The sequence below is a fragment of the Melospiza georgiana genome, chromosome 16 (assembly GCF_028018845.1).
Source record: "Melospiza georgiana isolate bMelGeo1 chromosome 16, bMelGeo1.pri, whole genome shotgun sequence".
Classification (NCBI taxonomy): Eukaryota; Metazoa; Chordata; class Aves; order Passeriformes; family Passerellidae; genus Melospiza; species Melospiza georgiana.
The window spans coordinates 14244328-14270510 of record NC_080445.1 but is presented as its reverse complement, the minus strand read 5'-3'; the positions used below and the strand labels follow the sequence as shown (position 1 = coordinate 14270510).

Below are 26183 nucleotides of genomic sequence, written 5' to 3'. Positions count from 1 at the left end.
GGCGTTGGGGATGGGGGGCACGGCCCCCCACCCTGGTTTGTCACCCCCCACCTGCCAACCCACAGGGAATCCTGCCAAGCTGGCAGCAGCCCCACTGTTCCTGTTGGTGTTCCCTTGGGACAGGGCCTTTGGTTGGGATCTTAATTTGCTTTTTTCCTTCTCTTGTGGTTTTTTTTTTTCTTTTAATTAAATGTTTGTTTTTAAGCAGGGGGGGAGATGCCAAGTGACATGGCAGCAAGGGCAGGACAGGGATCCCTGACTTCAGGGTACCACCATGGCTCCTGCACCCCACATGGGGCAGGGAAAACCCCCTTGGAGAGTAAAATAATCCTGGGATGATGCCATTGGAGCACGGTGGGAGGGCTGGCATATGCCATCCCTCCCTGGCATTTCCAACACCCACCTCCTTGGCACAGGGATGGCAGGTTGGGGGCTGATTTTTACACCCCGTCCTTGCACCTGTGCCCATTCCTGTCCCCCCCAGCCCGTTCCCATCCCTCCTTTAAGCACTTAACCTGGTTTTGGGGTCTGTCAGCTCCGAAGAGCTTTTCTATTTTGTGATTGTGTCGCTTGGGTCTGTCGTGGCGGGTGGGGGGTCCCTGTTTTGTGCATCCCCCCTCGCCCCACTGCCCCCCACCCGGCTGTAGGGTTTTAGGCCAGTCGTGTGTAGAGCCTCGGTGGTATTCAGTAGGTTCCCCCCAGCTGCAGCTGTTTCTCGGTTCCTTTCCCCTTTTGTTTTTTGTTTTTTTTTTTTTTTGGTTGGTTTTTTTTTGTTTCTTTTTTTTCTTTTGGTTTTTTTTTTTGTATTTTTTTTACAATTTTCAGGTCTTTGTGTTGATTGAGAAGCTATTCTATTTTGTTAAGAAAGTTGAAAAAAAAAAAAGAGGCTCGTGCCTTTGTAAAGAAACAAAATAAAGTTTGTACTTGGTTTTTTAGAAGCTCCGTCCCGGCGTTGACGTTTGTGGGGACAGGGATGGATCCCAGCCCGATGGACACTGGTCCCTCTGGGGCTCGTGGGGAGGGCAGGGGGTGCTGCCTGCACGGGGAATCACGGCAGGAGGCACAGGCAGAGGGTGCTGGCCCTGGTGCTGGCCCTGCTGTGGTTTTCAGGCTGTGTTTAAAGGCTCAGCCCTGCCAGTGCTGCCCACACATGATGGGCACATCGGGGCTCAGTTCAGTGCTGAGGTGCAGGTGGGGACGTCTGGGCTGCCTTTAATGAGGCCACACAGCTGAGGGGAGCTGGGGTCAGGCTTTGTGTCCCCCTTGCCCAGGGATGGGGTATCCATCTCTCCATGGAGCTGACTATGACTCGGGGTAGGGGCACTCACTGCTCTCCATGTTTTCTTGGGGGGAGGCAGCCCTCTTTTCCCATGGAGCACCCAGCTCTCAGCATCCTCCCGTGGCTGTGGGTCCCTCTCACTGCCCCTCCACTCCATGGCCATCCGTGGTGTCCAGCCAAGGGCTGGCTCCTGCCTGCTCTGAGCTATCACCCCCTGCTCCACACCACTGCCCCTTACCACCCCCATCTCGGGTTCAGGGGCTCCCCCTGCTCCCACTCTTGGGGAACTGTTGTTTGCCACCTTCCCTGAAAAAAAGCTGGGTCACAGCCCCCCCAGAATGGCTCCTGCCCTGAGGGAGCCCAAGGGTCCCTGTGCCATGGCCAGGCTCTGGGGACAGCACTGGGAGGCTGCTCTGTATGAGCAAGGGTGCCAGGTGCTGGTGACATTGTGCCCTGTGCCACGCTGCCAGTGCAGTGATAGTGGGGACACCCTCAGGGTGGCAGGAACACAGCCTGTTTCCTTTGGGGTCTATGGCATTGCCTGGAGTTGGTGACCTGTGGTGGCTGGAGGGGACACCAAACCAGCCCAGGACACGGTGCTTGGGGACAGCCACCTTTGGGGACAGATGAGGACACTGCAGGGCGGTGGTGCTCATCTCTCCCTGTCCACAAAGCCCAGAAGGAGCTGAGGCAGCCCAAGGAGCCGTGCTACCCCACACGAGCAGGATTCTGCATGGGGACAGTCCAGAGGAGCCCTGCAGGAATTTACTCAAATAAAGAGGAGCGGCACCCGCTTCTCCTCTCACTGGGACGGGGCCCGAACAAGCAGCGCCATCCCCACGCCTGGAAGTGCCCCGTGCCCTGGCATCCCTGACAGGAGCCATTCCCAGCGCTGTGTCCCCTCGCTGTCCCCACGGCCAGGGCCCCTGGCAGCGGAGGAGCGGCGGCAGCGGCAGCATCTGTGCGGGCAGCTGCCGGCCCTGCCCCGCGCCGCCCGTATAAATAGAGGCAGCGAGCGGCAGGGAGCTCCTGGCAGCCACCATGAAGGGCCTCAACCTGCTCTGCTGCTGCGTGGCCTCGCTGCTGCTCCTCGGCACCGCAGGTACGGCCACACGCCGGGCTGGGGCACCCCGGGGGCTGGGGGTGCCCCAGGGCTGCGGGGCTAGCACGGTTATGGGGTCTCTGTGGGGCTGGGGGTACCCTTGGGGCTGTGGGGACTCTGTGGGCACCTCTGCGTGCCCGGGCTTATGGGGTGCCCACAGGGCTGTGAGTGCCCTTGGGGCTGTGGTAACCCCTCAGGGCTGGCAGGTCCCCATGGGGCTGGGGGTCCCCATAGAGCTGGGTGTCCCCATGGGGCTGGGGGTGCCTGTGGGGCTGTGGGGTCCTGCAGGGCTGTGGGAACCCCAAGGGGCTCTGGGGTCCCTGTAGGGCTGCAGGTGCCCATGGGGCCGTGGATGCCTGTGGGGCTGTGGGTACCTACAGGGGGTGCCTGTGGGGCCAGGGCTGCCCGTGGGGCTGTGAGCACCTCTGGGACTCTGGGTGCCTGTAGGCTGCAGTACCTGTGGGTCTGTGGGAGTCTGTGGGGGTCCTGTAGGGTTGCAGGCAGAATTGTGGGTGCCTGTGGGACTGAGAGAGGCTCTGGGGCACCCAGCGAGCCCGACCTGGAGCAGGGCAGGGTGGCAGGGGCACAGCGGGCCGGGCTCCCCAGCAGCTTTTCCATGGCTGCAGAACCATCTCAAAATGTGCAGGGAAACATGTTGGGGGGCTGTGGGCAGGAGGGGAAGGCGGGAGGCGCAGATTGGGGTCCCTGTTACACAGCCACGCTGAGCACAGGGGCCGCGCTGCCGCTGCCATGCCTTGCGGCCGTGTCACCTGCGGCTGCCGTGGTGGTTGATTTAGGACTGTGACGAGGGGTGGGGGTCTCTGAGGACCCCGGATCCCCCTCCCCGGGCTGTGCCATCCCCGCTCCTCACGGCGCTGCCCGGCCGGGTGTCCCCGCGGCGGCGCGGCATCGCTGGTACCCTTGCTTGCCCTTGAGTTAATTTGGGCTGGTTCTGTGCCTGGCCGCGCTCCGGCGGCCGCGCAGCCGGGAGCGGGGCTGCTAAGAATGGAAACAGCCGTGTAAGGGGACACTGAGCCCGGCACCCCCCCGGGCACCGCCGCGGCCCCGCGCGGGCACCGCAGCTGCCGCTGCCAGCGCCCGGCACCCCCGGCCCCGCCGAGTTTTGGCCTTTTAAGGGCATCTTGGGCCCTTCTCGGCAATGAATGGGTTTGGGGGCCGGCGACACACCCCGACAGAGGTGGGGTGACCTCCGTGGGGCTGTGGGTGCAGTGTGTGCAGGGGGGTTGGGAAGGTGTTCTGCCGGCATGGATGGTGGCTGATGCCACTCCAAGCGGGGTTGGTGGCCTTGTGGGACATCAGGAGCTTGTGTCCATGGTGGGTGACCACCAGCCTAGTCTTGGTTTGGCTGAGGCTGGCATGGCACAGCACTGGGATCCCCTATCCCAGAGGAGGCTCTGGGGGCAGGAGGCACATGAGGGTCTGGCAGCCCCAGGACCAGCTCTGAGGGGTCCCCCAAGTTTATTGGGGGTTTATTGAGGGCCACCTGTTTATTGAGGGTCACCTGTTCATTGAGGGTCACGTATTTCACCCCAATACTGTAGGTTTCCAAAAAGCTCTAAGCACTGGCATGTCTCCTGCCCATGCTTCTGCTCCTCAGAGAGCAGTGGGATTTGCAGGATAAGTTCTGCTTTTCCTTTGGTGCCAAGCTGAACTCTCAGACCCGGATCCTTTGGGGTGCAGGAAGTGGCTTGGAGGGGAGTTTTTTTCCATTTTTGGGACATGTCTTCCATTCAGCCCTGTTGGCTGCTCATGCTGCAACAGGGTGCTCGTGGGAAGAGAAGGGGTGAAAGTCCAGTGAAGAACCAGGGGTTTCATTGAAACATCATGGCAAGGTGTGGTTCCTTGGGTTTAGTGGCACCTGGGGCTGCCAGGACCCTGCCACCATTCCCAGAGGCTGGGGGTGGGAATTGCCCTGTGCCTGTGCCCTTACAGCCCCAGCTGAGGCAGCTCATTGCACACAGGGCTGGGGCTGGCAGAGCTCCCCGGGTTGCTGGAGCCTGGCAGGGAGCAGCACCCACTGTGGGGCTGGGCAGGGGCTCATGGTGAGGGCACTCACCCGATTCACCATCTGCTCCTGCCCTCAGGCAGAGCCCAGCCATCCCTTCCAGGCTGGTGGCCCCTGTGGCCACCAGCAATGGGCTACAGGGCAGTGCCCAGACACTTTGCCCCGGGCATCCCTTGGCTCTGCAGCCATCATGGGTTTGAGTGGGAGGGCAATTCCAGGCTGTGCCATCACCGCCTCTGAGCTGAGAGAGGACTTGAGGAAAGCCCTGGCACAGTGGTGTCCTCCTGCAAGGCACTGCAGGGCTGGCACAGACCCCTCCTGGTGACAGCAGAGGGGTCTGTGCCAGCCTCAGCTCCTGGGAGTCCCTGTCCTGCCTCATCCTGGAAGGTGTCACCCCAGGGTGAGCTCCAGCACCACCTTCTCGTGGCATCCTGGGGTGTTCTCCACCACCTTGGAATGTGTCACTTTAGGGTGGGCTCCACCTCCCAGGCCAGAACATCTTGGGAGCAGGACTGTGACACCTTGTGTGGGCTCAGCAGCCATGGGGACACCTCACCTTGACCATCCCAGGCCAATGGCCCCACAGTAACCAACCTGCCCAGAGGTGGGCACCTCTGTGTCCCAGGGACTCCTCTCTGGACTTGTTCCACCCTCCAGCCCAAGCACAGCCATGGGCAGCACTGCAATGGGTGTGTGTGAGACAAGGGGCTTGTGGTGCCTCGGGTGTGCTGGGTGCTTGTGCCACCCTCATCCTTGTCACACCCCTGGTGCCTCGCCCCAAGGAGACCCTGGGCCCTGTGAGTGCCCATCTTACTCCCAAGTTGTTGGCTGACCAAAGCAAGGCAGATGCCAGGCAGGTTGGCTCTGCTGTGGCACCCTCCCTATCAGTGTGTAGGTGACATCCAGCAGGGCAGGAAGGCCAGGAGGCCTCGCTTGTGCATGGCCCTGGTGGCACAGAGATGGCAGCAGGTCTCTGTGGGCTGGCATCAGGCTGGGAGGGCCGTGCCATGCCCAAGGACAGCACTCTTGCCATGTTCTCCTGTGTCCCACTTGCCAAGCTGGTGAAATCCCAGCCTGGCCACTGGGTCAGGGTGACCAATTTGCTTCTGGAATTGCTGTTCCCCGAGCTCTGCAGGAATAGCAGCAGCCTGGGGCTGTGCAGGGCTCCACAGAGCTATTTCCAGCTCATGGGGACATTTCCCTTGTCAGTGCCTGCTGGAGAGAGCCCTGAGCTCCTGTGCTGGTGGGGCTGCAGGGGAGGCTTGGGCAGGCACCCCGAGCTAGGATGGGGTGCTGGCAGTGGCAGCATGGCCCTGGTGCCAGCTGGGCACCCTTGGGTCACACAGCTCTGGGTACACTGCAGAAAAGGGCTCGGAGCTGTGTGGCCTTGTCCATGTGCTGGTGTCACCATGGGCTGGTGTCCCCAGTGCTGCCACCCCCAGGGCTGAGCCCCTCACTCAGCATGGCCAGGCAGGGTCTGCCCCCACATTCCCATGGGTTTGGGGATCTTGTGGGACATCAGCCATTAGAATCCAGGCTGGCAAGTCCAAGGAATGCTTGGGATGACCCAAGGAGGGATGGGGAGCCAGGAGGTCTGGCCTTGAATGGACAGATGTCCCTCAGGGGACAGCCCTGGGGTGGGTTGGTGAAGCCTCCCATGGCTGGAGGCCAGGAGCAGTGAAAGCTCTTGGACACCCTTCCTCTGGAAGAAGGAGCCCTTCCAGCCCCAGCCATGCCCAGCAGGTCCCTTGGGTCCCCCAGCACTGCTCCAAGCTGCAAGGGACACTGCAGGTGGATGTTCCTCGATGCACAGAGTGACATCTGCCTGTGCCAAAATACCTGACGTGTCCTGGCCCTCTGCTCACTGATGGACCCAGATCTCCTCAGGCAGGAAGCAGCAGGTGCTTCATCTCCCACCTTCCTCATCTTCGTGTCTTCTGCAAGTCAGGGTTCAGGGTCCCTTACAGACCTTGAGGGTGGGCAGACAGTGCAAAGAACACCCTGCAGCAGTGATTCCCTATTTTAATCTCTATTCAGAAAGCTCCAAGTCTGGTTTTAACCCATTTGGTAGCTCCTGGTGATGTTTCTTTACCATATACTAATAAAAATATAATTTTGTTCTATTCAACCATTTACAGAAATCAAATAACTTCATAACGTTTTTAGCTAAACTTAAAATTTTCTGTACAAATGAGGTCAAGTTAGTTCGACAAAAGGGTTTCCTGCACTTCCTTCTGCATTGGAAACCCGGAATATATTTGCTTTATGCTGTTTTTTTGGGATCATGAAGCTTCTGGCACGTGATGATGTGCCTGGGCATCCTGGGTTTTGGGGTGCACAAAGATCTGGAGAGCCAACCCCATCCTCAAGCCTCATCCTTGTGCTTGTGTCCTCTGGGCTGCTTGAACCCTCGTGGGACACTTCCCTTTGGAGGTATTGGCTCCAAGTGGAGCCGGGGCCGGGCTCCCCCTGGGCTGGAGGAGCTCTGGGGGGATGACCCTGAGCAAGAGGGGAGAGCCTGGAGAGAAGGGACATCACTGCCAAAAGGGGTCTCACAGGAAAGGAGGGGTCTGCACCAGGTCCTGCTGGAAAATCCAGGAACTCCCTGACGGCTTCTTTGTGTCCAATCAGTTTCCCCGAGGTTTTAAAGGGTTTTGCCAGAATAAAGGCAGTGTTCGATATTTGGGATACAAGGTCCTGCCAAGACCCCCCCGGGAGGACACGGGGAGCGCAGGACTTGCAGGAGCCGGTGGATAAACCCGCAGGGAAGCAGGGATGGGGAGCCGGGCAGGGGAAGGGGGCGTGTGAAAAGCCATCCCCGCAGCCCTGCCATGGCCGGCCCCACGCTCACGGCTCCGGTTTCTGCTGGAGGGGGAGAGTGTCCCTCCAGGGCCACCTGTGCCCATCTGTCCCTTCTCCCCGTCCTCCTGGAGGACCCGTTTTGCTGTCAGATCGCTGCTGTTCCGTTCGATGCCGCGCAGGGATGGAGGGGACCCCGCGATGTCCAGCCATCCCCTCCTTCCCGCACGGGCTGTTCTGGGTGCAAACCCGCCACGGCACCCTGTGCCACCCAGCACCGCGCCCTGGGGCTCCATCCCCGCTGTCACCCCCTAAAAAAGTGTCCCCTGGCAGCTCATAACGCTCCCAGCACGAGAAAGGGGCGGCAGCGGCAATTCAAGCCTCACAGAGAGGCCAAGTCCCCGAGGGGAAAACGGCGAGGTCTCCTCTGCGATGCCACCCATCTGCTTGGCACAATGCAAGGTGCGAACACGGGGAGCCCCGGTGTCACTCGACACCCACGGGGGCCCCCAGGTGGGGACGTCACCCCGGGCTGGCGGCGGGGGCTGCTCCTCCCGGTGCCCCGGTGCCCCGTACAGTTGCCGTGCTGTATTTTTAGCCTGCCCAGGGTGTTAAGCCCGTAACCTTCGGCCCATTTTGCACTCATCGGGCCGCCATGTGCAGGTCAGCACAATTCACCCTGGATCGGGCGGCCATGTAGGGGAAACAGGGAGAAGGAGGTGGAGAGGGGACAGGGACTTTCTGTCAGAGCTTGAAGGTCACAGGAAATGAAGCCCGTGAGCAGCACGGGGCAGGGACATCCCCATCGGAGCCCTGGGGATATTTCCCTTTTTTCCTCGAGGGAGGGCTCGTGGTGGGCACTGGCGTTGCTGTTGTGCCAGGCCATGGTGAGTGATGGGTCAGAGGGGGCACACAGAGCCCAGATAAAGCCCTGAGGACTCTCAGGGTCTCCTCTGCCCAGTCCTGCCCTCCTCCTCTGCTTTGACCATCACTCCTCTCCCAGCTCTCCAGGTCACCAGCTATTTTGGGGCCAAACTGAGAATATCCCATCAGCTGAGGGGACCCTCTAATGACTCGGGCTGGTTCCCAGACCACCAGAGCCAGGCAGGGCCATGTTGGACCCAGCCACTCAGGGCTTGCAGGTCAAATATAAATATTTCATTTCAAGAGGCTCCTGCAGGGTCCCAGGGGTCTTGTAGGAAGATGACCTGAAGGAGCAGGGTGGAAGGGAGGGGTGTGGGTGTTGCCCACAGCCATCTCCCTCCATCTGGGAGCTGGGCTGGGTGCCTGGAGGCACCTGTGAGCTGCTGCCAGCAGAGGACAGGGAGGTCAGAGGCCAGAGCAAGGGTGACCTGTGCATCCAGTTTGGGCAGGGTGAGGAGCTGTGGCAGCGGCTGCAGCTCTGCTGTGCCAGGGAACCAAGAGCCACCGGCAACGAGGGCAGGCTTGGGGCAGCCTGTCCTTGCCAGTGCCCGCTGCTGGCATGGCACGAGCCTCCCAGTGTGACCTGATCCCAGCTCACAGCCCCACCAGTGCCACGGAGGTAAAACCACCCCCTGGCATCCCCAGGGCAAACTGGGCTGAGGGGTCCCACACTGACCCCAGCCCAGCTCCTCCTGTGCTCGGCCCTGTGGCCAAGCCCAGTGAGCTCCAATTTTGTCAAAATCCTGCTGGACACAGTCCTGTGGCTCCTGCATGGACATGGAGCAGGAGCCAGAGCACAGCACTGGCCGTGCCCCTCTCCTCCTGCAGCCTGGATAGAGGTGGCCTTTTTCCCTGCTTGGCTCCTGCTTGCCAGCTGGAGTACAAAGGAATTATTTTCCTCTGAAACGCTCCCCTGGCATGAGACGTTTGGGGGGATTATTTAGACTAGCAGCAACTGTTTGTAACAGAGACAGTATAGCCGTGATCTTTTATTTTTGGCACCTGCTGACTGATGTTAAATTGCAGTTGGAGCCTATGGAAAATACGGATGGATTCTCCTGGGCCACACAGCACACTCACTGTGTCCCCAGCAGCAGCACGGCGTGGCACATGCTTTCCTAGTGAAGGGACACTTACAATAAATAGCTCCTCAGCCCCGTGGCCAGGGTTAGGCAGATTCCCATGCTGGGCAGCCCCTCATGCCAGGAAGCTCCTTCCTCCTCCTCCTCCCCCTCACTTCACCATCCACCTTGGCTGGTGTGATGTTCTCTGGAGTCAGGGCTGGGGAAGGACCCTTTTAACCTGCCAAGTGCCCACAGTCCCTCAAAATTTGCCATTTTTACTCCTTTCCCCATCTTTAGGGCAGCTTTGCCACCTTCCTGCAGTGCTTTGGGGTGGGCAGCCCCAGTGCCAGGCAGCCAGGGCTGGTGGAGCCATAGAGCCCCTGCCAGCTCCGCTTTGCCCCCACAAACACCTTTGCACCCAACTTCTTGCGACAGGGACAGAAAATTGAGCTGGAGAAGGCTTAGGGAAGAGTTGAAACCTCTTGGTAGCAGCCACAGCTCAGGGCCCTGGCAGGTGTGGGACTGACTGAGCTGTTCTCATCGTTTAGAGCCACGCAGCCCCGGCACGGGCCATGGGGATGGTGCTGCCCAGAGCCCCCCGCCCGGCACGGAGCCCCCGCTGCAGGACAAGGCACACGATGGCAGCCCTGAGGAGGAGCAAGACAGCGGCACTGCCAGTGCCTCCGTGCCTGGTGTCACCGAGGAGGGACACGGAGAGGGGGAGGAAGAGCCGGCGGGCGGCCTGAGGAGGGGCCTGGGGCCAGGGGACAGCCAGACAGAGGAGAGCAGCAAGGAGCAGGGCCAGGAAGAACAGAGCTCAGGGGAGGAATCTCTGGCAGCTCATCGTGGAGGGAACCATGGGCCTGGCACACAAGATGACATCCATGCCCAGGAGGATGAGGAGCCTGGCGCAGAGAAAGGAGGCTCTGAGGAGGAAGGGCAGCCAGGGGAAGAGCAAAGAGAGGAGCCAAGAGCAGCATCTGCTCCTGAGGGAGAGGAGGAAAGGGATGAGCAGAGCTCAGAGGAAGATGACAAGCAAGGAGAGTCTGAGGAAGGTGAACACGAGGAGTCTGAGGTAGATGGAGACAAGGAAGAGTCTGAAGAGGGAGAGTCTGAGGAGGAGAAAGAGTCTGATGAAGATGGTGACAGGCCAGAGAATGAATCTGGAGAGAATGACAAGGAAGGAGCCGGCACTTCCAACAAAAAGAACCACAGCAAACCAGCAGCTGCTGGCACAGGAGAAGCCAGGGATGGCCCTGCCAGCTGCCATCACCCACCCTGTGGGGATGCAGCAGAAGACCCACCAGCAGCAGTGGAAGACTCGCCAGCAGCAGAAGATCCGCCAGCAGCAGTGGAAAACCCACCAATGGTGGAAGATCCACCAGCAAAAGAAGACCCACCAGTAACAGAAGACCCACCAAGAGCAGAGGCTGACCCTCCAGCAGCAGCAGACCCCCCTGCAGTGGCAGAAACCCCCCCAGCAGCAGCAGCAGACCCCCCTGCAGACAAGACCCCGCTGGCAGGAACAGAGGTCCCCAGCACCACCGAGACCCAGCACAGCCAGATAGGTTGGAGTCTTTTCTTGTGGGTGTGCTGTGGCAGCAGGAGTGACCTCCCATCAACCCGGCGGAGCTGAGCTTGGCACATTAAACCTGCCCTAGTGCATGGCCCTCTCCTAACGCTTCTGCTTCCCCGCCCGCCCTAACAGCGCCCGGCGTGGGCAGCGAGGCCGCAGCAGGATGCCCAACACACGGGCACTCATCGCAGTGGTGCCTGCTCTGACTGATGCTCCCCTCTCGCCACTCCAAGTCCATGATTTCTCCTCAGGGATGTGGACATGGATAAAATGTTTAACCTCCAGGCCCCTTTCAGCACTTGCAGATCTCTTATAGACTCTTTATCCACCAGCCGGGCTCTTGGCTTGGGCAGGGGCAGGATGCTCCTGGGATGGATGGTGGGGCTCCCAGGATTGTGGGGCTCATCTCCACCAGTTCTTGGCTCGTAGGGAAGGTGTGAAGAACTAATCCAGGCCAATGAGCTGCTGAGGCACAGCCCTGCTCAGTCAGTGAAAGGCTAACTAGGGGAAAGGGACACCCTCCACCACAATTTCCTAGAATTATTTGTAGACTTTGGCCCACAGGTTGGGCAGCGACCTTTGGACCCAGATTAGTATTTTTGTTGTTTTCATCTGTAATGTCCCAGCTCAAAAAGCCTCCCATTTTACCCAAAAGACAAATCCAGTTTGGTCTCTGTGTCTTCACTTGGCAGGTCAAAAGGTTTTCCTCAGCCCAACACTCAGTAGATGCTCAACACAGTCTCAGGGCTTAGTGGCGCCCTGCTTGATCCTGCTGTCCCCAAACCCCTGCTACAGTCCAACCCCAAAAAGCTCTTGGAAGTTCCTGGTGTGCCAGCACCTCCATGGCAAGGCCACCATTGTTTCCCTGTTTTGGGGACAGTGGGGTGCCTTCCCCAGTGGAGGCAGCTGCCTCATGCTCCTCATGCCTGGCATGGAGCCATGAGGAACAGGGCGCTGCGCAGAGGGCAGGGGAACATGGGGACAGAGGTGGGGTGGGAGAACTGGGAGGGAACAGCCCCACTGGCAAAGGCAGGGCAGGCTGGCCTGTCCAAGAGCCAGAGGCAGCCCCAGCCTGGGACCCCACGTCTCCAGGTTTCTGGGGGAGTGGGCAGCACCCAGCCTGCAGCCGAGGCCGAGCCCATGGAGCTGCAGCTGCCGGGGGAAGCACCAGGGCCCCGCTGGGCAGCAGCTGCCGCGTGCTCGTGCTACATCCCAGCCCCGGGAGCCCCTTCCAGGCACATCCTTCGCATTCCCCACGAGCAGCCAGCCCCTCCTCGGAGCCAAGCAGTTGCCCGTGACGCTTCCCCCAGCAAGCAGAGCCCTGGCAGCCTCCAGGAGCCTGTGCTGAAGGGAGAGCACGTGGCATGCCGAGGGTGACAGTGGCTGCCGTGGGCATGGCGTGCCCGCAGGCTCGGGGTGTGTGTGCTCCCCGTGCCCTCTCCCTGGCAGTCGCTTGTGTGAGCTCCTGGGTGGGTTCCCCACTCCAGCAGTAACAGGTCTCCTTGTTTTCTCCTCCAGAAGAGGTTGAAGATGCCAGCGAGCCGACCAAGCGCGACCGGTCCCACTTGGAGAACACCCTGAAGCTCAATGAGGAGAAACCTGCCGATGATGTCTCAGGTGAGGAGGCCGTGCATGTCCTGCACTAAGGCCATGGACAGGATTTTCCTTCTCTTGTGTTTTGATTTTAACCTTGCTTCTTGCAGGTCTAGTAATGCCAGATTTTGAATAACAGCCCTTTGGCTGCTCGTGGGCTAATGTATTTTAGGTATTTTGAGGACATCACTGAGGGCATACAAGAATTAGGAGGGTATAGAGGCTGGAAGATGCAGACAGTGAATCAGGCACATCCCTGCTCAAAGAAACCTGGAGCAACTTGTGACAAAGGGTTGGGATTTTTGTTCCAACTATATACTGGGTTTTGCTGCTCTAAGGTTTGCTCCTGCTGGCCCCACTGGCAGTTTGGGCTGGAAAGGCAGTGATAAGAGATACTGTGGAGAAAGCTCCTCCTCTTTTCTAACAAGCAGCTCTGGGGCCATGCCAGGGGCCCCTGGCACCATAGTGGAGGGCTTTTTGGGACTGTGGGTGTTGTGTGCTAAACAGCACTGAGGAAAGGTGCTCCTTCCATCAGCTGCTGGGAGCAGATGGGGACAGTGCCCAGTGGAAAACATTAGTAGGGGAGAGGCATCAAAATCCTAGAACAGTTTGGGTTGGGAGAGATGGTGAAGAACATCTCATCCCACTCCTCTGCCATGAGCAGGACATTTTCCACAGACCAGGCTGCTCCAAGCCCTGTCCAACCTGGCCTTGGACACTTCCAGGGATTCAGGCGCAGCCACAGCTGCTCTGGGCAAAATGTGTGGCTGGGATCAGTTTGGCCAATATTTCAGCTGTAAGCCAAGTCCCTTGATCCATGACTGGGCCACCCTTGGGACCTGCATGGCCCCAGGAGGGTCTCGCCCAGCCTGGTGGGGCTTGCCTCTCACCTGCCCACCTGCTTCGCCCCCCAGGAGTATTGCAGCGCCTGAGGAAGATCTACCACTCCTCCATCAAGCCCCTGGAGCACTCCTATAGATACAACGAGCTGAGGCAGCATGAGATCACAGGTAATGCCACGGGCATGGGGGTCTCCAGCACCAGCAGGTCCTTGGGATGCAGATAACAGCACATAGCAGATCATGGCAGCCTCGGATTGTGTGTCCTCCTTTGCAGCTTCCCAGGGAGTCCATGAACACGCTGGGCTTAGAGGCCATGCCCTAGTGAACCCAGCAGCAGGAATTCCTGCCTCTGCCTCAGCCCATCTGCTGTCAGGGCCATCTGTGTGGGCTGAGCACTGAGCCCTGCCTGCCTCGGGGCTCCCACCTGCTCAGCATCAATGCCCTGTACCCCTGCCAAGCAGAGATCATGGCCCAATGAAACAGGCTTGGCAAGGAAGCTCAGGACCTCTCAAGGCTGGGGATGAGCTTCCTGGGGGTGGCAGGAGCTGGCATCCTTCCTGCTGGGTACAGGACACAGACATGTGGGCAGGGTGTTCCTCAAGCTCCACAGCCTTCACTCATCCTGAGAGTTGGAGTTTCCAGCCCTTGGCAATCTCAGACATGTTGGATGGGGTGAGCAGGTCCCTGTGGCCCCTGGCATGGTGTGGGCTGAGCCAGGTCACACGTGTTCCTCCACAAGAGGAAAGTGCAGCCCTGTCCCAAGATGCTTACAAGATACAGGAAGTGCTTGTGACCCAAGAAACACCAGCAGCCTCATTTTCCAAGCACAGATGGATCAAACCCAAGTCTGACTTCCTTGTTCACTGCAATAATTCTCCTATGAGTGTCTATTCAAGCACAGGAGCCAGGGCCAGATGTCTCCTGAGTATCCAGGGGCTGCTGGAATCCCTGCTGTCAATGTCCCAGGACTTCATGCCCATGTCACCCTCCTGCCAAGGCCCTGAAGTTGTCCTCCTCATCCTGCAGCTCTGCCTGCCTCCCCAGTGTCCAGGCCCATCCTCCTGGAGCCATGCCTTCCCTTCTGTTGAGGCAGAACTGGGATACACCCTGGGATGCACCCTCTCCACAGATCTTTCCTCTACAGCTGGCCTTGCTGAACCAGCACACATGTGCTGTGAGGTCACACCAGGTGCCCACACTCAGCTGGGGCACATCCCTGTAGAGCAGAACTCTGGCTTTCCAGGCATCCCTCCTGCAACTCCTGAGTCTGGGTCAGACATTCTCTAAGCAGGCTTGGACATCTCCCTACCCTGCCAGGCCATCTCCAGTGTACAGCCAGTGTGGAGCACAGGGAAGTTACCCTGTTGAGGGGGTGATTGAGCATCACAACATGTCCTGATTGTCACCCCATGTCTGCTGGCCTGTCCCCTGCCAACACCCCAACTTCTTCTCCAAGCTGCTCTGGTGTTTGATGTTTGCTGTCAGTTCAGCCTGGGACACAGTTCAGGAGGATGTTTGGGGTTACAGGGGCAACTGGTGGGCTCTCACCCCCCTTTGCTGTTCACAGCCAGAGGATGCAGCCCCCAGCCACAATTTCCAGCCCTCAGGATGTCCTACCCTACCCTTAATCCCTCCCATGCCCAAGCAGCCACTTCCCTGCTCCCCTTTTGTGAGGAAACAAGTGTTTAAGTGTTCCCCAGGCTCCTGCTGGCATTCTCAGCTCCTGAGGTTCACCATTGACCCTGTTGTTTTCCCAGCTTCTCTCAAATCCAGCTCCTGAGCAGGACTCACCTTGGACAGCAGGTCCTGGTGTTCCTCCTGGCCTCACCTCAACACTCCATGGCCTGTTCCACCTCACTGTGAGGAGCAGCCACCCCTCAGGCTGACAGTCCCCAGGTCAGGTCCCAGCACACAGCTGTGTCCTGTGACCCTGGAGCTGTTGACCCACAGTCCCCTCCTGGCCCCCAGGGAAGGGCACAGGGATGCTGCACTGCCTCCAGTCCTTGTCTCAGCTGTGAGACATCCTGGCCATGCTCCCCTCCAAAAAATTTGTACATACACCAAACTTCTTGAATGATCTGTGACAGCCCAGCCATACCCTGGCACGCACAGCCCTCTCTAGAAACCTCCAGCTCAGCAGTTTGCCTTTCATACCCACAGATCCAGCCTTCCCCAGCCCTCATTAGCAGTGTAATCAGAGAAACCTGCACATTAGTTACAGGGTTGGCCCAGGGAACTCTCTTGACCTTGGAGGGCAGGTGAGGACACGGTGGAGCTCAGGGAGCCTTCTCAACACTTTCCCTGCACAGTGCCCGTGTCCTGAGCGGGTTCATCCCATCAGTGCTGTCCCTGCAGGCTGGAGGTGCTCCCAGCTCCCCCTGTGCCCCCTCTCCGTGGTGGGGGGAGGCTGGAGGGCACAGAGCTGCCGGCTCAGCTGGCTGGGAGGAGCAGGACAGCTGGGGGAGCTTTGGGGCAGGCCTGTCATGGAATATGTGTGACCTTTGGAGGTGTAAACCAATATAGAGGGGTGCCGTGGCAAGCACCCTGGCCCCTCCATTACGTGGCAGCCTTCCATTTTGTCTCCCTTCCCATCAGCTCCTCTCACTGCAGTGTAATCCAAAGAGCTCCTCTGCTCCCCACAACATGTGAGAACTCCCATGGAGTCCTGTGGGAGCTGTGGCTGTCACCATCAATTCTGACTTGTCAGGGTGCATCTCAGAAAGCTCCCACACACCCTCTGCTTCAGCCTGGCAGATGCCATTTCCTTCTCCCTGCCTGCCACCCTCCCGCCTCCCTGCTCTGCCATCCCACGTGGATGCAGACGTGCTCTGCCTGGGTCCAACTCTGTGCCTGGAGGGACTATCCCTAGCTGAGGGTGAGGGATTCTCCCAATCCAGCCATGGAAAGCTTGCTGTGAGGTCACACCGGGTGTTGGTGCATGCTGGTGACCCTAATTACTGATGTATGCTAATTAGCAAGTGTCCCTGTGTAGAGAACGACCTCCCAGATGCCGTCACCAGCCACAGGGGCTGGGTCCGGGTGACCCTCTCACTGGGGTTGTCAGGACATTGCTGGGTCGGTGGCTGTCTAACCCTGGCTTGTTGGGCTCCGTGTGCTCGGCGGGTGATGCCAGGGAAGGCAACAACCCCGCAGAGCAGGAGCTGGGGATGCAAAGCCACATCTCCACCCTGCAGGGCAGACAGGGGTTCAGTGCTTGTCCTGGGAGCTGCAGGCTGCTCCCAGGCTGTAACTCCTCGTCTCCTGCTGGGAATGTGGCCATCGGTTCCCTCCTTGTCCTGGAGCATTCCCGGGCTGTCGCATCCCTCCTCGGACTCACGGTTCCTTTTCTCTCTCCCCGTGTCCCTCGCTAACAGCTTACCCCGGACGCACCCTGGGCTCCTCGGCCACAGGTTGGTATCGCCGCCTGCTCCCTGCATGCTGCCGGCACTGCTCCGCTCTGCCTCCGCTCTCCAGCTTCCCCGGGCTCCTGGGGAATGAATGCCCAGGCATCGAGCAGGGCACTGCTCCGCTCTGCCTCCGCTCTCCAGCTTCCCCGGGCTCCTGGGGAATGCCCGGGCACCAAGCAGGGCACTGCTCCGCTCTGTGCTGCTCTGCCCTGCGGCATCCCCAGGCTCCTGGGGAATGCCCGGGCATCGAGCAGGGCACTGCTCTGCGCTGCGCTGCCCTGCAGCATCCCCGGGCTCCTGGGGAATGAATGCCCGGGCACCAAGCACGGCACTGCTCCGCTCTGTCTCCGCTCTCCGGCTTCCCTGGGCTCCTGGGGAATGAATGCCCGGGCATCGAGCAGGGCACTGCTCTGCTCTGCCTCCATTCTCCGGCTTCCCCAGGCTCCTGGGGAATGCCCGGGCATCAAGCAGGGCACTGCTCCGCTCTGCCTCTGCTCTCCAGCTTCCCTGGGCTCCTGGGGAATGAATGCCCAGGCATCGGGCAGGGCCGTACCCGCCATCCCCACCGGGACAGTGTCCCCAGCCCCTCCAGAGCCCGCACTTGTCCCAGCCTGACAGTGTGTCCTGACAGTGCCCTTCCCTCCAGTCCTCACCTCGCTCAGGCTCTGACACCTTTCCCTCTTGGTTTACAACCGAGAGGGAGAATATTCCTCAGGCCAGGGTTCAAAGGTGTTTCAGGTAGCCCTGTGAGAGGGAGACGAGTCTCCCTTTCTCAGTCTGGAGAAAGGGAGGCTCAGGAGGGACCTTCTCATTCTCAGCTCTCTGACAGGAGGATGGAGCCAGGTAGGGGCCGGGCCCACTCCCAGGGAACAAGGGACATAACAAGAAGAAATGGCCTCAAATTTCACCTGAGGAAGCTTGGAAATATTGGGAAAATTTCTTCAGAGAAAGGGCTGTCAGACCCTGACACAGCTGCTCAGGGCAGTGGTGGGGTCCCTAATCCTGGGGGGATTTAAAAGCCCTCTGGATATGACACTTGGGGACATGAGACAGTGGTGGCCTTGGCAGTGCTGCAGGAACATTTAGAATTGGTCATCTTAGAAGGTTTGTCCAACCTAAAGTATTCCGTGATTGTATGTGTTGGACCTTTAGGTTGATCTCTCACCCACGGCATGAACTGGAGGAGCCCAGATGACAGCTCCCCTATAGAGGGGATCTCTTCCCACCCTTCACCCTCCTACGTGAGAAACTTTCCTGAATGTCCACCCCAGATCCTACAGCAGCTGTCCCAGTAACACGGGCTGGCCCCTGCCCAGCTGAAGCCCGAGCTGGCTCCTCTCCCTGCCTATCCTGCTCAGGGTGTGCTGCCAGGTCCCCCAGGAGGATCAGGAGATGGGATACAGTCCAAGAAATGCCAGCCAACACCCAGCCCTTCCCCTGGGCCTGGTGCTCAGCCACGGGAACAATGTTCCCGCAGGGAAATCCCATCTCGTGTCCCTGCTGTCCTGCCCACGGCCACGCTGCCACACTCAGCCAAGCCAGGCTCCTTTGGGCACGGCCACACTGAGCCCTGCCAGTGCCTGGAGAGCCCCTGGCTCCCTGCAGTGCCAGTGTGGCAGCAGTGCAGAGGGCTGGGGCTATTTATAGCATATTCCGATAGCTGCCTTATCTCATCTCGGGCTCAGGCGCTCGCACACGTGCTGCCAGGGTGGGCACAGCCTGGGGGCACACGGGGAGGCACAGGCTGCCTCAGCCACGTGGGCTGGGCCCTCTGGCTGTGGGCACACGTGTTGCCAGGGTACTCGTGGATTTGGAAGCTTTGGGAGCAAGGGGTGCTCTCCAAGGGTTGCTGGATCCGTGCCATGGGCACATGGCCGGTGGTGTTTGTGGCACAGGGTGGGACAGAAGCGTGGGTGATGCTGGGAGTGTCCCCACGTGTTCCAGCCTTCCTGGGAGGCTTGAGGACAAAGAAGAGCTTGGTGCCTGTGGCTCAGTAGGAACCAGGATAGGAAGGAGGTTTTGCTAGGTCCTCTGCTTTGCTCGGCATCCTCAGGACAGGCTTGTGCTTGGGGGAGAGGCCACACCAGGCACATCTGCTGGGCTTAAGGACAAGAGGAGACAAAGCCTTGCCCAGGATTAATCATAGAATTATGGAATGATTTGGGTTGGAAAGGACCTTAAAGCCCATCCAGTTCCACCCCCTGCCATGGACAGGGACACCTTCCCCTAATCCCAGGCTGCACCAAGACCCATTCAACCTGGCCTTGGACACTTCAATGGATCCAGGGGCAGCCACAGCTTCTCTGGGCAACCTGAGCCAGGGCCTCCCCACCCTCCCAGGGAAGAATTTCCACAGCTTCTCTGGGCAACCTGAGCCAGGGCCTCCCCACCCTCACAGGGAAGAATTTCTTCCTAAATCCCATTGAACCCTGCCCTTTCTCACTGCGAGGCCATTTCCCTGTGCCTTGTCACTCCAGACCCTCATCCAAAGTCTCTCTCCAGCTCTCTTGGATCTCCTTTAGTCACTGGAAGGGGCTCTAAGTTCTCCTCAGAGCTGTCTCTTCTCCACCCCAGAGCAGCAGTGCTTCCAACCAAGGGCAGCCTGGCACTGCCACATGGCAAAACCTCACAGAAAGCCACTGTCACTGCTCTAGGAAAAAAAATCTACTTGGACAGCCGAACTGCTCCTATGCCCAGAGCTGAGGAGCCCAAGCAGACCCAGGCTCTGCGGAGGGATGAGCTTGAGGCTCGTCTGTGCTTGAGCTGAGAGCGAGCAGCCACAGGGTGGCTGGAGAGAGCCGCTGTGATGGAGCTGCCGCCATCCCCGCCCGGCCGGCAGCGAGCCCGGCTCCTTTCTGCTGTCCGGGCCGTCAGGCTGACCCGAACTGCTGCTGACAGACATGGGGACACAGCAGGGACAGATGCCAGGCCAGCACCCTCCCGGCTGGGAGATGCTCCCTCTCTCCCAGGGAATCCATGCCCGGCCTCACAGCTCCTGCACTGCCTGCAGAGTTGCAGCGCCTGGCACTGCCCACACAGCCCATGGCGGGCACAGAGCTGCTCGAGGGGCTGTGGGTGACCAGCCAGGGGGGCTGCCCACCTCGCTGCCCACCTCGGCTCCGTGCAGCAAAGCTGGAGCTCACAGGTGCCCACATTCACACAGTCACACCTGGCCAGGGCTGTGTTATGAAAGAGCACACAGGGACCCACCCCAAACCTCTGGCACAACATCACAGGGATAATGGTAATAATAACAACCATCCTAACCTAATTAAAGCTGGCAAGACAGCAGAGCAGCGGCGACAGAGCGGCAGAGGAATGATTAATAATGAGAGGCCAAGGTTTCAACACTTGTTTTGGTCCCACGTGAGAAGACAAGGCTGGATTCCTGCAGCTGCCAGGCAGGGAGTAGGGTGCAGGAAGAGCCATGCATTCCCTGCTTCAGAGGTGCTGCTTTGTGAAGGAGGGCTGAGCTGTATGGATGCAGCAGTGCCCCGTGGAGAGATGTCCCAGCCCATTCCCTTCCCCAGAGGTGACACAGCGAGCCTGTGATGGGCAGGTACAGCAGGAGCAGGTTGGAATGTTCTCCCCAGATCCTGCTCCCATGGGCAGATGGGTTCAGTGTGAAGCTGCCATACAGTGCCCTCCAGCACCCTCGGGGCAGGAGCTCAGCACCAGAGGGGCTTTGTGGTTTCCCCCACCTTGGAAATGGATCCCTGGCTTGCTGGAATGCTGCTGGCTCCTGCATGGTGGCAACCATGGAGCACCAAGGGCTCTCATCTGCCTCATGGAAAATAGTTCTGCCTTAGGCATGGAGATGAAGAGAAGGTGCTGAGGGCAGCACAGTTTGATCAGGGCATCTCCTTGCCTTGGGCCATGGGGAAAGGCCCTGCTTCAGCTGAGACAGCAGCTCCCAGTTCATCTGGTGTCATCCATCCCCTAGCTGAACTCCTGCTAGCAACAACAGGATGGACCCTGAGCATAGGATGGGGTTGGTTTTCACCAACGGGAACTCACCCAGTTTACTTCCATTCTTGTCCTGTTTATTCTTGTCCTGCTTCAGACTCACAGGCTCCTGTGTGTCCTGGGCACAGCTTGAGGGCTGGCACAGGCCCTGAGCTCCTCTGGCTCCACCAGCTGCCTACCTGGGCTCCTGGGGGCTGGGGGGGTCGAGCAGTGTGGTCACAAGCTGATTGCATGAGTCCTGTTTGAGCAGGGAATGCTCCTGGGGGGGCTGGCTGCGTGTGTCCAGGGAGCTCTGTGCTCCTGGACTGATGGCATGGCACGGGGACAGGTCACCATCCTCATGGAGAAAACTGTGTGACTTGAAAAACACAGGATGGGGGCTATAGCTCACACTCCTTTTGCCTTTCCCCAAGCCCAAAGCGGGGTTTTGGCCTCCCCACACCCAGCTGGAGCCTCGCACCCAGCTCACACCCAGGCAGTGACCCCCTGCTCGGCCGGAGGGTCGGGAGGCACAGCCCAGGGGTAGATCCCAGTGAGGGCATGGTGGAAAGGCTTGCAGGCAGCTGGCTCGAGGCTCGCACCGCGCTTCCCAAGCCCTGCGCCGCTGCTCCGGAGCCCACGGCAGCTCCCTGCGCACGGGGCCCGGCATGGGGCCCTCCTCCTCGGCACGGCCCGTGCTTTGCGGCGGCTGCCTTCAAACAACACCCCCAGCCCCGCGCTCACCAGGCTAAACCTGAAACAAACCGAGACAAGGCTTTAAACACCCTCCGTAGTCTAAGAAGGGCTAAAGCTCGAGGGGGGCTCTGCCGCAGAGCACGGGCCCGTCCCGCTGCCTTGGCTGGCGAATGGCTGCTGGCGGCCCCGGGGCGGCTGATCCCCCTGATCCCCCGGCAGCAGCACCGCGCCGCTCACATGGGATGCTCGTTACAGCCGCGAGTTCATCGCACGGCGGCGACGGCTATTGTTCCTTCACTTCCTCTTGTTATTTCCCCTCTCCGCAGATGGGGAGATCACTTCCAAGCCTATGGTGCTATTCCTGGGACCGTGGAGCGTCGGCAAATCTTCCATGATAAACTACCTCCTGGGGCTGGACAACACTCCCTACCAGCTCTACACAGGTAGCACACTCACTGCTTTGCCAAGGGGGTGCTGACACCTGCATTTCCACATTCCTGCAGTCAGCAATTCCCAGCCGTGTGTCTTCAATCCCTCCTTACAGCCGGGAGGTTGGGATCTGCTCCATGACACCTGGCTGTGGTGCCATGTGGAGGGCGAGATTCCCCATCACAGCCTGTCCACCCTTGCAAGGGTGGAGGAGAGCATGTCTCCCACAACATCCTCATCCTGCAGCACAGGGCTCACAGCTCCCAACACCAAACCCATGAGCAGCAGTCATGTCAAAAGGGCAGCTCAAAAGGGCTTTCTCTTCTCCCCATCCCTCCTCACATGCAGCCAGCTAATTCGCCCTCCCAGGAGAAATGCCATTCCCCCTTGTTCCTTCCTGCTCCCACGGATGTCATCTCACAACTAAGAGCAAATGTCCATGGCCAGATCAGCGCTGTGGTAATGAGAGCTCCCAGGAGATGGTTCTCCACGACACCTTGTGCAGTCAGGCCACTTCCAGAGAAACCAGTGCCCACAGAAAACGACCCCGTGATGTCTTCCCAAGAAGTCAGGGCAGGAATTTAATGCTATTTGCCTTGCCCCTGCACCTTGAGAAGCATGCAATGCTCTCCATGCTCCCAGTCTCAGGCCAGCCCTGTTGTGTCCATAGCCTGGCATGGATTTCATGCGTCTGCTGCTCCTCTCGTTGCTGCACAGGGGCAGAACCCACCACCTCCGAGTTCACTGTCATCATGCACGGCCCCAAGCTGAAGACCATCGAGGGCATTGTGATGGCTGCTGACAGCGCCCGCTCCTTCTCACCCCTGGAGAAGTTTGGGCAGAACTTCTTGGAGAAGCTGATTGGCATTGAGGTCCCCCACAAACTCCTGGAGCGAGTCACCTTCGTGGACACGCCGGGCATCATTGAAAACCGCAAGCAGCAAGAAAGAGGTAGGGGTTCACTGGGTTCATCTAAGGGACCCCAGAAAAGATGCTATGATGATCTGAGGTGACAAAGGTGGCTGAAGCACAATGGAGTCCTGACACAGCACAGGCTGCTCAGGACAGTGGTGGAGTCACCATCCCTTGGGGGGATTTAAAAGATGTATGGATGTGGCACTTGGGGACACGGTTTACTGGTGGCCATGGCAGTGCTGAGGGAATGGTTGGACTCAATGATCTTAGAGCACCTTCCCAACCATAATGATTCTCTGATCCTGTGATTCAGTATCTGCTCACAGGAACATCAGGAACCCGTGGTCAGGAGCAGGGAGGAGGAGGGTCTGGAGATAAGGGTGATAGAGACAGGCAGTCACAGGCCCAGACACCCATGGATGGCTTTTTGTGCCAAGAAGCTCCAAAGTGTTTTTAGCATGTGAGAAAAAGGCTCTAGGCTACAAGGGAAGACCACTGTGCCTCAGAACCCATGCAGCCAAATGGGGAGTGAGGCACAGCAGGCTCACAGCAGGTTTATCAATCCCCTTGATGAAGGGACTCATCCTGCATTGGATTTCTCTGTTTCCTCTCCTCAAGGTTACCCATTCAATGACGTGTGCCAGTGGTTCATCGACAGAGCTGATCTCATCTTTGTTGTCTTTGACCCCACGAAGCTGGATGTGGGCTTGGAGTTGGAGATGCTGTTTCGTCAGCTGAAGGGCCGCGAGTCTCAGATCCGAATCATCCTGAACAAAGCTGACAGCCTCGCTACCCAGGAGCTGATGAGAGTCTATGGTGCCTTGTTCTGGAGCTTGGCTCCTCTCATCAATGTCACAGAGCCGCCCAGGGTGTACGTTAGCTCCTTCTGGCCCCATGACTACCATCCAGAAACCCACAGAGACCTGTTCCTCAAAGAAGAGATATCACTCCTGGAAGATCTCAACCAGGTGATTGAGAACAGGATGGAGAACAAGATTGCCTTCATCCGCCAGCACGCCATCCGGGTGCGCATCCACGCCCTGCTGGTCGATCGCTATCTCCAGACCTACAAGGACAAAATGACCTTCTTTAGCGATGGAGAACTGGTATTCAGGGACATTGTGGAAGATCCTGACAGGTTCTATATCTTTAAATCCATTCTGGCAAAGACCAATGTCAGCAAATTTGACCTCCCCAACCGCGAGGCTTACAAGGACTTCTTTGGCATCAATCCCATCACCAGTTTTAAGCTGCTATCTCAGCAGTGTTCCTACATGGGAGGGTGTTTCCTAGAGAAGATCGAGAAGGCCATCACCCGTGAGCTTCCTGATCTCTTGGGAAGCATCGGCTTGGGGAAGAAGCCCAATGTCCTCTCCTGCGACGTCACTGGCTGTGGCGAAACCCCAAAGAATCGCTACAGGAAGCCCTAAGGTGATCCATAACCCAACTGTCCACATGTTCCTACTGGTGAATGAGCTTATGTCTTATCTGTCCAAGAAGCCGTGGTTTGTTAACCCTTTGAGTGCCGCGCTGGCAAAGGCTACCGTACGATGAGGACTTTTGAGTCATTGACGTCGATGGCAGGGGAAGATGGGTGGGCATAAGGAAGAGAATAAAAACTGTGAATTCCTGACATTTTATCTTTGTTCTTTTGAGTAGAAGGCAATGTTTAAGCTGTAAGTATGAGCAATGCATGGGCAGGACTGCAGCTGCTTTTCCACTGGTGCCAAGAGTGCATGAAGAGGAATTTCAACCTCTGCATCCCTGAAGCCATGAGGGAATGAGAACAAGGACACAGCTTGAGAACACAGGGGAGAGCAGTGACACACTAACCCAGGCATCACCGGGAGCACTGGTCAAGGAAAGAGAAGCCATGTCCCAGCTGTTGTTTTCAGGCACAAACCTGCTACAAATCTCAGCAAATATTGATCTTTTTTTTATTTCCGAGACCTCTAGGTCACCTGGTGAGTTCTGTTTTCACTTGACAGCTCAGTTGATTTTCTGCAGCCTTCATGTGAGTGTTTGACTTAAGAAGGAGCATTTGAAGGGACACTTGTAGCTCCAGACAGGCAGCTGTGATGGGATTTGCAAGTCCATGGCAAAGGAAGAAATGGAGTGGAAAGAAGCAGCCATCACTGGCTGAGCTGTGCTGGAGGAGGAGGGCCAGCACCCCAAACCAGACGGTCCCACAAGGAGATGTGAGCAGGGTTTCCTTCCCTGGACCAGCACAGAAGAAGGCACTTCATGCTTATGTGTGTCATTAACCTCAAAACCCATGCTAGCAAGTCTTGTCTTTAGACCAGCAGGGCTCCAAGGGTGAGGGTTTGGCAGCTTGCCTTGTTGAAGTCCATGTTGCTCTTTTCTCAGTCAGCCCTCCGTGGTTTTGTGCTCTGTGGAGGGAGGCAGGAAGGGGGGTCATTAGCTGTGAAGTTAAAAAGGTCACATCCCTTTTGCCTACCTGCTGATCTGTCCTCCCCAGGACAGTCCAGGCAGGTTTCTGGGGATTGCTTTCCAAACTCCTCCCTTTTTAGCCATTTGTTGGCTCGTCTCTGAGCATCGGTGCTCAGTCCTGAAGGAGTATTGCTTTGGAAGCACCCGAGCAGGGTGAAGTTCCCCATGGACATCTGACCTTGAAACTTGGCCCTCATGGACAGCATTGCTGTCTGCCAAGCTGAGCCCAAACCAACCAGGTGATAGATGTCATCCTGGATGGAAAACCGGCACCTTCAAACCCACCAAGAACCTGCTGAAAGTCCTTCCTCCTGCCAAACACCCACAGCAAGCACTGCTCTCCAGGAAACCTCTGGAGAAAAGGGACAGAAGCAAGAGGACATGGAGATGCTGGCTAAAGCAAGAAAAAGGCAAAAGGAATGAAAGAGGGAAAGAGAAAGCTGGGAATGGAAGGCTGTGTTGTGATGGGGAGGGTGTGAAGGGCATCTCCACATGTGCAACAGGAAGTGAGCTAAGGCAGGAGGCCTGGGAGAACTCCATGTCCCCCAGACACTGCAATGAAGTCGTGCCCTTGAGTCCAGGTGAGTCTGAGGGCATGCTGCTGCAGGGACTTGAATGTTCCTGGCCTCTGCTTCAAGGTAGGACTTGACATTTGAAATAATGAAGCTGAGACCGAAATCTACGTCCAAGCACAGGGCAGGGCGTGGTTCAGGAAGAAGGATTTTGCCTGCAGTGCAGAGGGAGCAGAGATGCAAGGGAAGGCAAGCAGTGCCAGGGAGGGCAGCACCCAGAGCAGTGTGGAGAGAAGGGATGTGCTTGTGAGGTCTCAAACCTGCCCCATTGCTGCTGCCCCTCTGCTGTAATTCCTTCTTTCTTGTCCATGATCCCATTGCTCATCAGTTTTCCTCTCCATCTGTCGTTCACTCTCCTCTGTTGGACTGGTCTGCATGGTTTTTTGAGAGCTAATGGAATAGAATCACCAAGAGAAACTGGCTGATGTTGTCACTGTTCCTGCTATCACAGTGTGTGTCATTGTCACAGAAAGCAAAGGCCTTTAAACATTTCTGTTTGCAAGCACTGTATTGCACCATCTCTTTCCTAGTTCCTCTGTCACCCTAAAGCCCATGGGGTACCC

The 26183-nt window shown here is 58.2% G+C and overlaps 1 protein-coding gene across 2 annotated transcripts; it reads left to right on the top strand.

Annotated features, from left to right (window-relative positions):
• Nucleotides 1-2315: 2315 nt before the first annotated feature.
• SRL (sarcalumenin) lies at nucleotides 2316-24230 on the top strand. Of its 2 annotated transcripts, XM_058035688.1 has the most exons (7): nucleotides 2316-2381; nucleotides 12289-12387; nucleotides 13278-13373; nucleotides 16580-16615; nucleotides 21580-21696; nucleotides 22400-22633; nucleotides 23216-24230. In XM_058035688.1, exons 1-7 carry the CDS (start codon nucleotides 2321-2323, stop codon nucleotides 24025-24027), a joined length of 1455 nt encoding a protein of 484 aa, XP_057891671.1. In that variant the 5' UTR covers nucleotides 2316-2320; the 3' UTR covers nucleotides 24028-24230. The 2 variants fall into 2 exon arrangements, with proteins under 2 accessions (XP_057891671.1, XP_057891672.1); XM_058035689.1 differs by lacking the exon at nucleotides 16580-16615.
• The last annotated feature ends 1953 nt before the right edge of the window (nucleotides 24231-26183 follow it).